General features: G+C 43.9%; 1 protein-coding gene across 1 annotated transcript; it reads left to right on the forward strand.

Annotated features, from left to right (window-relative positions):
* The first annotated feature begins 1,159 nt into the window (after positions 1–1,159).
* Positions 1,160–9,607, forward strand: GARIN6 (golgi associated RAB2 interactor family member 6). The gene is made up of 4 exons (XM_072113204.1): positions 1,160–1,311; positions 1,827–1,972; positions 7,541–7,711; positions 9,532–9,607. Coding segments are annotated over exons 1-4 (441 nt in total). The 5' UTR covers positions 1,160–1,188; the 3' UTR covers positions 9,533–9,607.
* Positions 9,608–15,826: the final 6,219 nt, after the last annotated feature.

A 15,826-nucleotide genomic window follows, 5' to 3' on the forward strand; every position in this document is an offset into this window, starting at 1 on the left:
TTGCGAACGCCTGCTATCGGGAACGAGCCGCCGGTGTTTTGCATTAAATTCACGCAAAGCACTGGCGGCTCGTTCCCGATCGCAGGTGTTTCCATAGAAACCCCGATGCGATCGGGCCGAGGCCCGCCCCGGTGGGCGCGACTTTGTCTGCGTTTGCAAGCGCAGACAAAGCGCTACGTGTGGCACCAGCCTAAGTCGTCAATTCTATCTGCATCCATTTCAGGATTTGGACATGGCTCCCACTATCTGGGATGATGGAGAGGGCTTATCTACACACCATCCCCTCAACTAGGGATAACTGGAAGAGAAGTGGAAAGTGGATGTATGGGTACAGGAGACTACAGCGGGGCAGCTGTGCCGGCCAACAATCCTAGCTTTGACTTACCGTATTTTCCAACTTTTCCTGTTAAAATAAAGAGTTTTGGATATACTCGCCGTATAAGACTACTCCTCTTCCAATACACATATGGTAAAAATAAAAAAAAAAACCATCAGATTTGATTTGAATACAGTAATTTAATGAATTAATCTTCTGCAACAACAACAACAAAAAAAATCTTCATTTTTTATATGTTGAAATATGGCGAAAAAGTGACTTTTCAGACATTTGGGTCTATTTTTTGTTACAGGGCTAAACGCTGTGAATAATATTTTGTACAACTGACACATTGTAACAAATGAGCTGAAAACCTACAAAGACCTAAGTCTGTCTTGGTGACAGATGATGTCATGGGGAGCAGTGATCTCAGCCACAATGACAGGGCCCTGGTCCGCTGGCTTTTTACACCACCTGCAGCTTTGCCAGTGGCAATTACAGGGTTAACATCCTTTAACACCAATATGCAGTAAATAACCCACCTTGTATGGAGAGGGCTCAGCCGCCATACGTCCGTCCGTACGAGCAAGATGCAGGCGTCCTTGATGTATGGCTATGCCATAGCCCGGGCATCCCGGACGCTTGCATCTGGTTTCAATTTTCAGGGGTTAAAAGCCTGGATATACAGTATTTCTGGCGGTGGTTGTAATTATTTCAGGATTTGTATGCAGGAAACCTAGTGTGAAATCCCCGATAAAGCTCCCCCAATGTAGAGGAACATCCGCTGGTCCTCCATGGTTTATATTGTTCCTTCTTTGTTCTCCGTTCACTTCTGCAGAGCAATGTGGAGAAATCTCAGGGAATGTCTGCAAATGATGTTCAGAAAATCTGCCAAACCTACAGAGAAATATGTAGGACCTCTGCATCAGATACTGACTGCCGGAGACTACAGCGCGTCCGGCTTCTCCCCACTGATCCAGGGAAGATTTATCCAGGTAATGGAGAGTGAGAAGTAACACCGAGCCCACAGAGAGAGAGATGAGATAGATATGAGGCAAATAGAGAGAGAAAGAGAGTAGACAGATAAATCTCCACAGTGGGGCAGATTTACTTACCCGGTCCAGTCGCGATCCAGCGGTGCGCGTTCTCTGACGAGGATTTGGGTCTGCTGGGATTCACTAAGCTCATGCGCCTGATATCCATCAAGTGTCGCTACTGCGCTGAAGTCCGCCGGAGTTCACCTGCTTCGTCCCGGTGCATGTAAGTGCTGATCTTGCGACACAAATTATTTTTTAAATTCCGCGGGTTTTCCGAATCCGTCGGGTTGTCCAACGGCCACACCCCCTGATTTCTGTTGCGTGAAAGCCGGCGCCTATGCGCCAAAATCTGATCGCGTGCGCCAAAATCCCGGGGCAATGCAGGCCAAATCGAAAATAGTCGGGGAAACCCAACGTAAGTGCGCAATTCAAACCCTTAGTAAATGACCCCCAATGTTTCTATATTTTTCTAGGTAAATGAGAACCTGCGATTGGATGAACAACCCGCAGATATAAAAGTGACAACAATTGCGCTGGTCGTGATAAAATCTGGATGTCCAGTACCAGCAATGATATTTGCCGGGGAAAGCAGCTCTGAGGAGGAGAACCATCTCACCAGGTTAGGCATCTTACTGTTAGGTCCAGAAATATTTTGACTAGGACACAAATTTGGTTGTTTTCTTTACTTGAAACATATTCAAGTTATAGTTATATAATGTACAGGAACATAAATTCCAGACTTTCACTGTTCATTTGACGGTTTCAATATTAAAACTGCATGCGGTCAAAGCAGCTCTCCATGCAGGTGAAACAAGGCATCCCTAAGCTGCGGAAATAGCAAAAACTCATCCGAAAACATTGCTACAATATTAGGATTGGTAACATCTAGTTTGGTTCATCCTGAGAAACTAAGTCCTGGTGATCTCATCAGTGCAAAAAGACCTGGACACCCACAGAAGACCACAGCGGTGGATGATCGCAGGATAATTTCCATGGTCAGGAGAAACCCCTTCATAACCAACCAAGTACAAAACCCTCTCCAGGATGTAGGAGATGTATCAATAGCCAAACCTTCCATAAAGAGGAGATACATGAAAGTAACTACAGAGGGTTCAGTGCACGGTGCAAGACTCATAAGCCTCAAGAATAAAAAGGCTAGATTGGACAATGCAACAAAAGTCATCTAAAAAATCCAACATATTTTTCGAAGAACGTTCTTTGGACAGAAGGAACCAAGATCCAACCTCTTCCAGAATGATGGAGAGAAAAAAGTATGGCTAAGGATCCACAGCTCCGGATCCAAAGCCTTCCACATCATGTGTCACACACGGAGGAGGTAGAGTGATGGCTGCCACGGGCACTGGGTCACTAGTGGTCACAGATGATGTGACACAGGACAGAAGCAGCCAGATAAATACTGAGCCATTAAAAAATTAGACCTGATCCCTATGGAAATATATGTTGAGGAGCAACTAGTTCAGGAATAATTCCCAGGTAGAATTGCTCATATAGCACATGTTAGCCACCCAGTGTTTTGTTCTTTTTTATGAGAATATTTGCAGAGTATCAGCACTGTACAGGTAGTCCCCGAGTTACGTACAAGTTAGTTTACTTGGGTTTGTACTTAAGTTGAATTTGTATGTAAGTCGGAACTGTATATTTTATAATTGTAGTTCCAGACAAAAAATTTTTTTTGCCCCAGTGACAATTGGATTTTCAAAGTTTTTTGCTGTAATGCGACCAAGGATTATCAGTAACCTTCATTACAGACACCTTACAGCTGATCATTGCAGCCTGGGAGTAAAGTAACATCCAGAGACTTCACCAGAGGTCACAGTGGGCAGAGGGGTCCGTCTGTAACAAGGGGGTGTCCGTAAGTTGGGTGTCCTTAAGTAGGGGACTGCCTATATTGAGTGTATATAGCTGTGATAGTGTTTTATAGTCAACATGTGAATCTTGGTGCATACTGTTTGTAGGTTGTAAGAAGGAATAATTGTTCTATATATTCTTTACCTTTTTAATGAGAATTTTTGCATTCTTAGGAGCAAAACTTTTTTTGTCATGGCAGCAATTAATTAAATAAAGTTGTGTATAAATATTTGTGACGAAGCCAACCAAGTGACACCCAGGGTCAGGCGATGTGATTCAGTGATCTGGAAGTTTGATTTTATAGCTCATTTTGAAGTTTCAATAAGGTTTTATTGTTTTAAGAACAAAGGAAAATGCCTTACAATAGGTCAAGGCGCAATATGTACCCCACGCAGGAGGATTAGTAATGAAAACAGAATTTTCTTGATACATAGCCAGCTTCTGTATAGTTAAAAACAATTAAAAAAAAAAGGGGAACCAGGGAAGGGAAGGGGACACAGGGAGAAAAGAATACAGGTAACAAGATCACAAGATCTGTATAGTGTAGAATATGTGTGCAACACCCCTGCCAAAGCATAGATATGGCTGTGTACCACCATGGGATTCACCATTGATCACCCATTGATCAATGGGATTGATCATGGGATCACCCATTGATCTTACAGACACTCCGGGGTTGCACCAGGGAGAACCTGTACATCAGCCTCTCCCTCCATATTTCTTGCACACACCACCTGCTGGAGACCTGCCAGGCTGTAGGACAACCCTCCGGTCCCCATACCAAGCACCGTGACATCATTGTACCCTAGGCCGCAACCGCCAGCCGCTCCGGTATTCTGGGTCCCGGCTGCCTCCAGGCCCCAAGAAAAAGCTAGGCCCCGGTGGGGGATGTTGCATATGGATAGACCAACACTATGGGGCTCATTTACTAAGGGTCGCCGAGCACAGTGAATCACCGCACAGTGCATTATCGTCGGACAATGCACTTTCTGGGAACTCCAGCGGCCGGGTAAGTAAATGTGCCCCTATGCGTGGAGAAGTGCTGGAGCCATGTTGATGCATATTGGACTGTTAGGGGGACAGGGATAGAGCTCTTTCCAGGGTGGGGGAGCCTTGTGAAGAGATTCATGGGTTCCAGATCCCTTCAAACAGTGGGAAGGCGTCTGTACTATTCGCCTCAATTCTCTCAAACAGCATCAGTAGGTTGATTCTGTTCTCAACCGCAGTAAAGGATAGGTCCGGAGATTTCCATGTAGCTGGTATGTGAATTCTAGTCGCTAAAGCTATGCATTGGACTAAGTGATGGGCACTATTATAGCTCATTTTTTGAGTATAATAAATGACACTTAACTTTTATTTAGATTGTACAGTCTGCACCTGTCTATTCAGATTCCACCTAAACTCTTGGACAAGAGAAGCCAGGCGACACAGAGGAGTTGGTCATCCAGGACACAGGATTGAGGAGGTTTTGTAAGACGCACAGTGTGAACTGTGATGTGATGACACAGATCTATATCTCTGGCCCAGATATCTCCTCTCTTCTAGCCAGAATTCCAGATTGTCAGCTCAGCCATCTCATCCTTCTGTTCTGGTTTTCTAGAATTTAACACATATAAAATGGCAATCATAATTATTTCCACCTAACACATCCCTATCACCAGACCTAACCGTCACAATTCATGGCTCCACACTCTCCCTGGTCTCTAAAATCCATTGCCCTGGAGTCATCTTTGAAACCTACCATTTGCTTTTATGCACTGTGAACCAAAAATACCTTGAGAATGCTGTAGCTACACTGATGCAGAAACATATCTTGTTTAATCCCTGATCCAAGTGGTTTTGCTAAAAAAAAAAAACAATTATAAAATTATGATAATGAGGCTCTGTCACTCCTGTGGCTGCTCTGGTGCTTCTCCTCACCCTAATTATGCACTGCTCTGGCCTTGTACCGCCCAACATAAGCCGAGAATACGTCATCACTGTGTTGTCCCTGACAGGTAGAAGTAACTAATTGCTGCACCATCCCCCTGTTCCTGTGTATGAGTCATCCAGCTCAGGTTGATTAGTCCTTTCTGGATAGTTCAGGAAGCTCCGCATGTAATGTGTTTATGTAGTCACCCAGTTTCCCAAGGTTCTGAATTTTATAATTGTTTTTTGACCAGAACCACTCAGATCAGGGATTAAACAAGTTATGTTTCTGCATCAGTGTAGCTGCTGAATTCTCCAAGTATGTTTGGTTCACAATGCATAAAAACAAATAGTAGATTTTCTTTAAGCCTCACAAACAGGCCCTTACTACAACCTTCGGCCTCCATCTCAAGGACATTGCATATAAAATTACTAGTCCATGCTCTCATGATCTCCCGCTTGGACTACTGCAATATTCTTCTCTGTGGTCTCCCTGCTAATTCTCTAACACCTCTCCAATCCATCCTAAACCCTGCTGCCCGGCTAATCCATCAGTCTCCTCGCTTGTCCTGTCTCTCCACTAGTCACCCATTGCACAGCAATTTATGTTTCTGCTTTACTGTGTTACGATCCGCTCTTCTAATACTCTGGAACCCTCTACCTAAATGTGTCAGACCGTCCCCACCTTCTATTTGTTCAATATTTGTTAATGTAACTGATCCCAATTTTTATCTTTGACTCTTGGATGATTTCTGAGGTATTCGGGGGAATACCGTGAGCTCACAACCAGCCAAACCGATTGGTCAGCATTTCAGCAATGACCGAACATATAAAGCCAAAGCCAATCCCAGAACTTATTAAAGTGGAATATTCTTGAATGGCCGAGTCCATCCCTGATCTCAACCCAATGGAGCCGCATTTCACTTGTTAAAGACTAAACTTCAGACAGAAAGGCTTCAAACAAACAACAACAACTAAAAACCGCAGCAGTAAAGGCTGAAGAAGGAAACTCAGCAATGTCTGGTGATGTCCATCAGGCAGTCATTGACAACAAATGGTCTTCAACCAAATATTAGAAATTAACATCTTATTTGCAATTACTTAATATGTCCAATTACTTTTGAACCCCTAAAATGAAGGGATTGTATTAATAAAAAATACTTAAGGTCCTCACATTTTATGCAACTAATTTGTTTAACTCAATGAATTAAAGCTGAAAAATCTGAACTTCAACTGTATCTGAGTTCAGGTGATGTACCAAACCAAAACTTGAGAAATGTTGTCTGAGATGTCAGAAATCTGGGGTGGGTTTTGTCAGGGCCAGCACCAGCACTCGGCATACCTGGGGGGGGGGGGGGGGTGTTGGTCACATAAGGAATCCATAGGGGTGAGGGGGGCTGCATCTAATTAATTCATAGGGTATGATAAGCATGAGGGGGCTGTTTGGGATGTTAAACTAGGAAATATTTTAGGAAACAGGAGACCGTTTTAGTTTCTGAATTTATAATGCCATCATGTGAGTTCACTGTAAAGGGGCCCACTGAGGTTCTGGCGCCCTACTGAAACCTGGAGCCGACTCTGGGTTTAGTACACTGAATGTGGAATTGTCCTCAACTTGTGGTGCTAGAACTTGTTAATGCCGTTTAAGGGACTATTGTGCCTTTTTCAGAAATAATATGTATCCTGGGGTATATTTCTGACATTCCAGTAATGGAGAGCCACAAATTGGCGATTCAGTGACTTTTATATCTTGCTTGTAAACTGATAGCCTTCCATTGGAAGAATCCTCTTCCCCCTATATCAAAATATCAAAATCTAAGGATAGACTTAATCTATCTAGAGGCCATGTGGAGCCCCTGTTAGATCACCCAGGTTTGGCTCCTTAGACACTGAATGTTTCGTCATCTTCTGGTATAAGTTGCTGTTGTCGTGGAAAGTCTAAATTTGTGGCTCCTCAATAATGCATTGGTCTGGATAGTGCACCGCCTATGCCTGTAACTGTTATACATGTTATGAGTATTTTGTCTTCTACACTCTTGCTGAGTGATATTGCATAGTTTAATGATCCAGAGGCCTCTAATTTTCCACTACTGGACGGCTCTCATACCGTTACTTTAAGATGTGGATGCTGGTGCTCACCTGGGGTCGGAGGAAAAGTAAGGGATGGTTGGATTTTGAGATGTGCGTGTTGTCTTTTTCCAAATATTTATGGACCTAAGTGTATCATGCTCAACTAAGTGTACCCTTAGCCTTACCTGTAGCAACCAATCACATGTATACGAGTAAAAAAAACACACTGGAATGTGATTGGTTGCCGAGTTATGTTATATAGTTATATAGGAAATTTAAGCATAATAAACACTTAAAATGTCTACTATATTTCTTGCTGACAAGTCTTAATTCTTTGCAGATTATATCCATTACAGCAGCTGAGGTTCAGCATGGACGAGGCCACGCGCACCTTGAGGGTGGAGGTCCCTAATAAGGGAGCCTTCTACTACAAGCTTCTAGTTCCTGTGGAAGCAGATCCGGAATATCTGTCCAGATGGATAAATATCGTTGACTTGTTGGATGATCTGTGGTACGTCATGTTCTGCGTTTCATTAGTCTAACTAGAGGGCATCAGGTACAGATTGGTGATAAAAACCAGTCCGGCACTCATTCCCAAGTCCACATACATATATTACGATTACAGATCCTGTATACATACTTCACCAGTTCTCATACATACGTACACTGGAGATCAAAGTTAGAGAACATACAATTTAATTAATGTCAAGGTCATTGTGTTGACCTATGTTAATATATCCTAACATGAGTAAAATACCAGAGTTTCCAGCTCATTTCATGAAATTGTATATATTCTAAATCACAGAATAAAAATATAAATTAGATAATTGTAAAAGAACACTGATCAAAATTAGAGAACAGATACCTGCAAGTTGTGCTGTTCCAAAGTGAGAAACCCTCCAAAAGCAGGTTGTCAAGATGGAGGCCAAAAGGATGTCCCTAACAGCCATAGCAAGAAAAGTTGGTTGTTGCAAGTTAGTGATTTCTGGTTTATTGCATCTTTAAAACATCATAAACCTTTCAAGTCCCCCAAGAATGCTGGTTGCCCTCGAAAACAAATGCAAGAGAGGACAGGATAATGCAGAAAATCTCCATGGGTAATCGTTTCAACACTGCAACTGCAATTGCTCACGAGTTCAGCATTGAACAGGATAAGGATCTGTCTCATTCTACAGAATCTCAACGTTTGAGAGCATTTGGAGTGAAAGCCCACTCTGCACATAGAATCAAAAAGCTAGACTCACCTTTGCCGAGGAGCATGTTGTGTGGACAGAGGAAAGTGTCCATAGGTAATTTTAGTGATGAAAGGCAAGTTTAATTTATTTGGACCTGATGGAAAACATTGGGGCAGATTTATCAAGCCGTCTAAATGTCAGAATATACCTAGTTGCCCATGGCAATCAATTACAGCTCTGCTTTCATTTTACCAGTGCTCATGAATATTTTAAAGGGGAGCTGTGATTGGGAAACTAGGAATATTCTGACTTTCAGACCGCTTGATAAATCGCATCTACAAACTGGAGAAAGACTGAACCCAAATTGTGTAAAAAGTGTCATGGTTTGGTGAATGTTTTCGCTAGCAGGAGTTGTCTCATACAGCTACATGGCAGAGAGGGCACCTGACCCGTTCTGTGCGAGGAGCGGGCCCCAGAAAGGGGGATTCTGGGGGGACAGAAATGGGAAGAGGTCTGTGTGAGGAGGTACCAGATATGTGTGGGAGGGAATACTGTGTGAGGAGGGGGCTCCAGACCTTGAGCGGTGTTCTATGTGCCCTGTGACTACTGAACACAAAAAGGGATCACTGTGACTACAAAAATGAGTGTGGTTTGCTTACTGGGGGCAATATGAATATTGATTACAAAAAGGACTGTGACTATAGGTTACTGTGGGGGCACTGTGACTACTCACTTGACTGTGGATATTGGTTACTGGGGGGTCACTGTGACTATTGGCTACCAAGGGCACTGTGAATACAAAAAGGACTAACTATTGGTCACTGATGGGGAATTGTGACTACTGACTACAAAAAGGAGTGTGACTTGGTTACACTACTAGGGGACTATTATTGCTAGCTAAAGAGGGTACTGTAACTATTGGCTGCTTGAGGGACACTATGACTATATTGGCTACTGTGGAGTCACTTACTTTATTGGCTATTGTGGGGACATAATAGTAATTTTAAGGTGGTGTAAGACAGCAGTATTAATTTTGTGATCAGAAGGAGGAGGAGATAAGATAATCCTTTATTATAAGTCCTACAATGGGGAAATTCCCCACTGAGATGATGAAATAATGGACCTAAATTATTTCTGTGTTGCTGAATCTTTACAGACAAATTGTAGCTGGAAGAAGCTGACATTTCAGCTCAGATTGAAGAATATGAGGAAAATTCTAGCCAAAGACGTCATATGTGCGGATCACCAGATTTTACAGTAAGTTATGGTATTACCTGTAAGATTACCCATTATACAGCATTTCCTTTGTGCTCTGTTATCTTCTCCTATCAAGGTAACTTAGATTGGGACAATCTTCCACTATGTTAGACGTATCATCCAGCCTCTGACACTGATAAATCTGGTGCAGTATATAAGACTGTCTGTCTCACTCTGCTTAGTTCCAGTAACCTAGCTATGTAGTAAGTTGGGTAATGTATCTATATGGTCAGCCGGGGGCTGTATCAAGCTTGGTTCTGGTAATGTAGTAATCTTTGTTCTAGTGCTGTATTTATCTAGTAATCTTTGTTCTGGTAATGTTCTTTAGTTTTGTTCTCAAGTTGACTTTGTGTGCATGTCGGAACAGGTATATTTTTATAATTGTAGATCCAGACAAAAAAAAAAAATGTCCCAGTAAAAATTGGATTTTCAAAATTTTGTTTTGTCATGGGATCAAGGATTATCAATAAAGCTTCATTACAGACACCTTACAGCTGATCTTGCAGTCTGGGACTAAAGTAAAGCATCCAGAGACTTCACCAGAGGTCACCGTGGGCAGAGAGGTCCGTCTGTAACTAGGGGTCGTCTCTAGACAGTACAAGACTCTTGTACTGCAGGGGAGGAGCAGGGGGCAGAGAGCACAACAGACAAAAGCACTTCCTGTCCAGCAGCAGAGCATAGAGGAGACAGCAGCAACTCTACAGACAAGATAAGCTCTGGATCTGAGGGGAGGGGGCATAGGAGTGATGACTGTGTTTTATTGATTAGGTGAGGTAACAGAGCAAAGTTTGTCATTGTGTATTATATGCATCTCATCTCTTTTTCTATGTGTCAGATACTAGTAGAATGTTCAGAAGCTACATGCAAGTGTAGATAAACCCTGTACCCTGATAATCCAAGCACATTGTCAGCACACAACATCTCTTAGTACAGAGGGATCATGGAGTCTCTGTTATGCAGATTTTTCTATCTGGAAAAGGTTGTGTGTCGCTTATGTTTTATATTCTGGTGTTCCATGTGTTCATAATCAATTATATTTCTTTTTTCTTCAGGCGACAACTTCACTACAATTCATTGGCTGCCATGAATAAACAGATACTAAACAGCCGGACAACAAGATGTAGGCACAGGGCCAGGAGGATTTTTGGTTTTTCATAAAAAGTACTATAGCAGCCAGAAGGAGAAAAGGAGATAATAAAGTCATACAGAAAATCATAATAGCTAGTTATTTCTCCAAGGGTGGTCCTACAAGCCAATGATTACTTTTGGGTGCAGACAGGGCCGCAACTGCCATGAGGCGAGATGAGAAGGCTGGAGCTCAGGTGGCAGATGTCGGGTTTCTTAAGGGGGCGGCACACAGGTGGACCAGCATTCACCTCGCCGCTCCCTCCACTATACTTAGTTCTGCAGCAGCGCCTTTGTGCGGCTGTAGGGTTATACTCGTTAATGGCTGTGGCAAGTCAGAGCTACACTGCACCATTGTCAGATGCTGTATAATGGCTGCGCCCGGAGCTCCAGCCCACGTGCCGTGCCAATACACACTTCCTGTCAGCTGGCAGGAAGTGTGTTTTTCTAGCTGTGCAGTGAGGCAGTGAATATGAGAAATAGCAAAGCACGGTTTGGCAGCACTTCATACACCTCCACGTAACTTCGTTGAAAAATGTTCTTTATTAAAGCAATCGCAATACAAAAAAATGGACAGTGCAAAGATCTACGCGTTTCGACGCAACAGCGTCTTAGTCATGATCATAATAAAACATACTGATACACTCACTTATAAACTCTAACTTACCCAATGAATGGGTCGACTCGGAGAGGAGGGAGGTGCTCCCCGCCAAACAATCCCTCGATTTCATTCAGATCACCGTAGCGGTGAGGCCGCAATATCGTGTGCACTTCCGGATATGGACAGATCACCTGTTCCGGATCACATGATCAAAATGGACCATGTGACCGGGACACACCTCCTCCCATCCGAATACAGAGAACATATAAGTATAAACATGTATAATGGTGCGGAAATATGTTAAAACACGGTTATTTCATAACCCGTATGTTAAAATTGTCTTAACGGAACCAGAAACACAACAATATTAAAATGTAAAATACATTCCAAAAAATTCCGTCATCCAATTTCTGCTTGGCAAAAGTCTTGTAAGTTTCCATTTTAAAGTTGGTAGTACAGAAGCTTTAAAAAAAAAAAAAAAAAGGAGAGGGTAGGAAATATTACTTACAGTCATAGAATCACTACACAGAGAACAGTAGTATGACCCACGTACTGTTTCTGACAGAGGGTGCAACCTGCTAAATAGACTGCATTTTCTGTATTGCAATTCATGTAACTTTTAATATCATATTCATTACCCGTGATAAAGGAGCAAAACTTGCTCTGTGTTAATAAATAGGTACATGCTTTGCAAATTTTATGTCCACATGGAAAACATCCTGGAAAACGTAGCCAGCTGGGAACATTAGACCTATTGGAGTTGCTATCATATAAACTTGGTGACAGAATAGATCCTATTGTCTTAGCCCTCCTAGCTACACACCTAACCCCCGACTCTACTATAGGAAATAAAGTATCATCCTGAAATAATATCGGTAGATACTTATGTATAATTTGTTTAATTTTTGGAAATTGTTCACTGTAACAAGTGGAAAATATCAAGTTGCGTGCCCCCTGTTCACGTGTGGACTTTACTGCGGACACTTTATTTGTTGTGAGAAGTTCTCGTTGGTTCACCTTTGATATTTTGTCTACTGCAGTTCTTAAATCCTGAGGTTTGTATTTCCTAGCCGTGAGTCTATCTACCAGGTTATCTTTTTCTACAAGGAACATGGTGTCCTCCGTACAGCTTCTGCGGAGTCTCACCATCTCCCCGTAAGGGATGTTTTTAACTACGTGTGGTGGATGGCATGAAGAAGCTAATAAAATGGAATTGCCGGCTGTGTCTTTTCTATAGGGACTGGCTATAATAGTGTCATTTTTCCCCTCCAAACAGATGTCCAAGAAATTAATCCGAGAGCCCCCAAACTGGTGTGTAAACTTCAAGTTCATATCATTGTTATTTAAATAAGACAGAACAAATGATTCGAATTCTTCCCTATTTCCTCTCCAGATCCATATCAGGTCGTCGATGTACCTGCCCAGCCATACAATCGACTCCTGACATGGATTACTGGGAGAAAAAACATAAATATCCTCCCATTGAGACATGTAGATGTTAGCTAACGAGGGGGAGAACTTAGCCCCCATAGGTGCCCCCTCTATTTGTAAATAATAACGTCCATCAAATAAGAAGAAGTTATGTTTTAACAAAAATTCAACCACTATACCAATATACTCAATGAGATTATGACTGTAAGTGCTGTATTTCTGTAGATGTTGCCGCAGGCAATGGAGACCCCTCGTGTGGGGGATGGACGAGTAAAGCGCTGTGACATCACAGGTAGCCCACCCGTACTCATCCTGCCACACGGAGGTGTCCATTATCTGCAGCACATGTTTAGTATCTTGTAAGTACGTTGGTGTGACTCTGGCAAGTGGTTGAAGATAATGGTCCACCAGTGAATATGAGAAGCCCTCACCGCAGAGGAGGAAGAGGAGCAGCCTGAAGAAGTACTTCAATCAACACTGCTGTAAGGGTTAACAAAGTGAAGATCCCTGCTCCACTGAAGGTGCCTTCAGTGGGGTAGTGATCTTCACTGCTGCCTTAGACCACCAGTGACAGGAAGGCACCTTCAGTGGGGCAGGGATCCTCACTGCTGCCCTTCTTAAAGGAAACCTACCATTTAGAATGGCAGAGGTAAGCTGTAAGTACCGAGCACCAGCTCAGGGTGAGCTGGTGCCGGTACTTACTTTCGTTAGTGTTATAAACCGCGGTATTGCGGTTTTAACACTTTTTAAACTCTAGACCAGAACAGGCTTCGGTGCTGCGCGGGACCGTGCGCGCGCAACATCTCCGCTATTTCCTATGTAGGCGCGTGCACAATCGTGCGCACGCAGCGCCGAAGCCTGTTCTGGTCTAGAGTTTAAAAAGTGTTAAAACCGCAATACCGCGGTTTATGACACTAACGAAAGTAAGTACCGGCACCAGCTCACCCTGAGCTCACCCTGAGCTGGTGCTCGGTACTTACAGCTTACCCCTATCATTCTAAATGGTAGGTTTTCTTTAAGCATGCACGACTGGCATGCTCTAAGGGTTAAGCATGCATGACTGGCATGCTCTAAGGCAGTGATGGCGAATCTATGGCACTGGTGCCTGAGGCGGCACTCTGAGCTCTTTCTGGGGGCACCCAGGCCATCACCCCAGCATGAAGTACACCAGACAGGACTCAAAGAATCTTCCTCCAGAATCTTCCTACAATGATGGGCGAATTTGCCCTCCTTCTTTCAACTGTGTTGGTGTTTTTAGGAGGCTGAACGATTGAAAGTTGTCAAAGAACAAGGAGAAATAAATTACTGCTTAAATTGCTGTGCTGGCACTTTGCAGTAAATAAGTGGCTTTTGGTTGAAGTTTGGGCACTCAGGCTACAACAGGTTCGCCATCACTGCTCTAAGGGTTAAGCATGCACAACTGGCATGCTCTAAGGATGCATTTACACAAACATATGTGGGCGTATGTACGGCCACAAGCTTGTGGCCATACATACATCCCCCATAGACGACCATGGCCACACGGTGCCACACACATATGCAACACCCTCGCCGATGCAATGGCGAGGTAGTGCTTGCGAATACGTCCCACCTGTAGGTAACACCACATTACACTACATGGTCCTTATAGGATCAAGGGGAAATTGCAGTGGTTAATCCTGCCTGGCAAGGCAGATGTTAATTTGTGATGTAATTATGTCAACCAATGTCTGTGTTACATCCTGTCTCTGTGCACTGAGAGGTAATTGGAGGAGCAGCCACCACCTGACCAAGGGAAGGTAATAAAACCTCTGGCCAGGAATGTTCTAGAGGAGTCTCTCTCCAGAGAGAGAAGAGAGCAGTCTCTCCCAGAAGGGAGAATAGACCGGTCCTAGTCAGGCCCTCTGGGTCTGCAGGACGCAAGCAGAGAGTAGTTAGCTGAGCAGTAGCTCAGAGACTCTAGCACACCAGACCAGTGCAGGAAGAGCCTAGCCCCTGCCTGAAGTGGAACAATAAGACTAGAGTTAGTTTAGTGAGGAAAGGGGTATCATCCTACCTTCAAGGGTGATACCTGAAGAGATCCAGGACCGAGCTGAAGCCTCCTCTAAGGACACAGCTGCCTCCCAGCCTGCCCTTACATCCAGGCTGGTGACCTACATCCTGCGGCTCCCTCCAAATACCTCTCCAGTACTCCATCTACCTGTTAAAGGCACGTTTGCTGAAGTTCCTGCGGTTCCAATAAAGAACTGTAAGTTGTTTTCTTCAACCTCTGCCTCCGTCTGGTCCCTGCTACTACAACTCCCATCATCACCGGCACCCTGTCCACCACACAGAGACTCACACTCGGGACATTAAGGGGTTGCCCCAGGGAGATCCGCTATAGCAGCCGCTCCCTCATCTTTTCTTGCCAACACCACCCTGCTGGAGACCTGCCAGGCTGTAGGACAGCCCTCCGGTTCCCCCGTACCAAGCACCGTGACAATAGCGTGCTTAGGCCGCAACCGCCAGCCACTCCGGTACCGCGGGCCCCGGCTGACTCCAGGCCTCACCTCAAGGGCTAGGCCCCGGTGGGGGATGTTGCACATACTGTTATGTGCTTCTACTGAAACACATGTGATCAGTAATGAGCACCCGGTGTTTGGCATGTAAACAATGCAGAACACCAGGTGCTTCTTACTGATTGCATGCGTCTCAGCGGCAGGTCACATATTTTTATTATACACATTAACGTTTTCTATTTTTTTTCACAGGTTTCGGGACCCTTTGGATTCTTTTTCAAACAGAAAATTTTATAACATCTAATATAATGGTTAATCAGGGGTCTGCGGGGGTCTGGGGGAGTTTTTATTTCATTTAAAAAAGGTTTCATTTGTGTGTGTTTTATTTACTTTTACAACATTACAACAAGACTCCAAGCCCCAAATAATTCCCCTGGGACCCACCGTCACCAGGGTTGTCAGAAAGAGGCTGGTACCCACAGGGATAGATAATCTACACTGATGGTCTGGCCCTGAGGCGGCAGCAGTCTGGTTTTGCTAGGCCAGGAAGGGCCAATAAC

This window comes from Engystomops pustulosus, chromosome 6 (assembly GCF_040894005.1).
Source record: "Engystomops pustulosus chromosome 6, aEngPut4.maternal, whole genome shotgun sequence".
NCBI classification, from domain to species: Eukaryota; Metazoa; Chordata; class Amphibia; order Anura; family Leptodactylidae; genus Engystomops; species Engystomops pustulosus.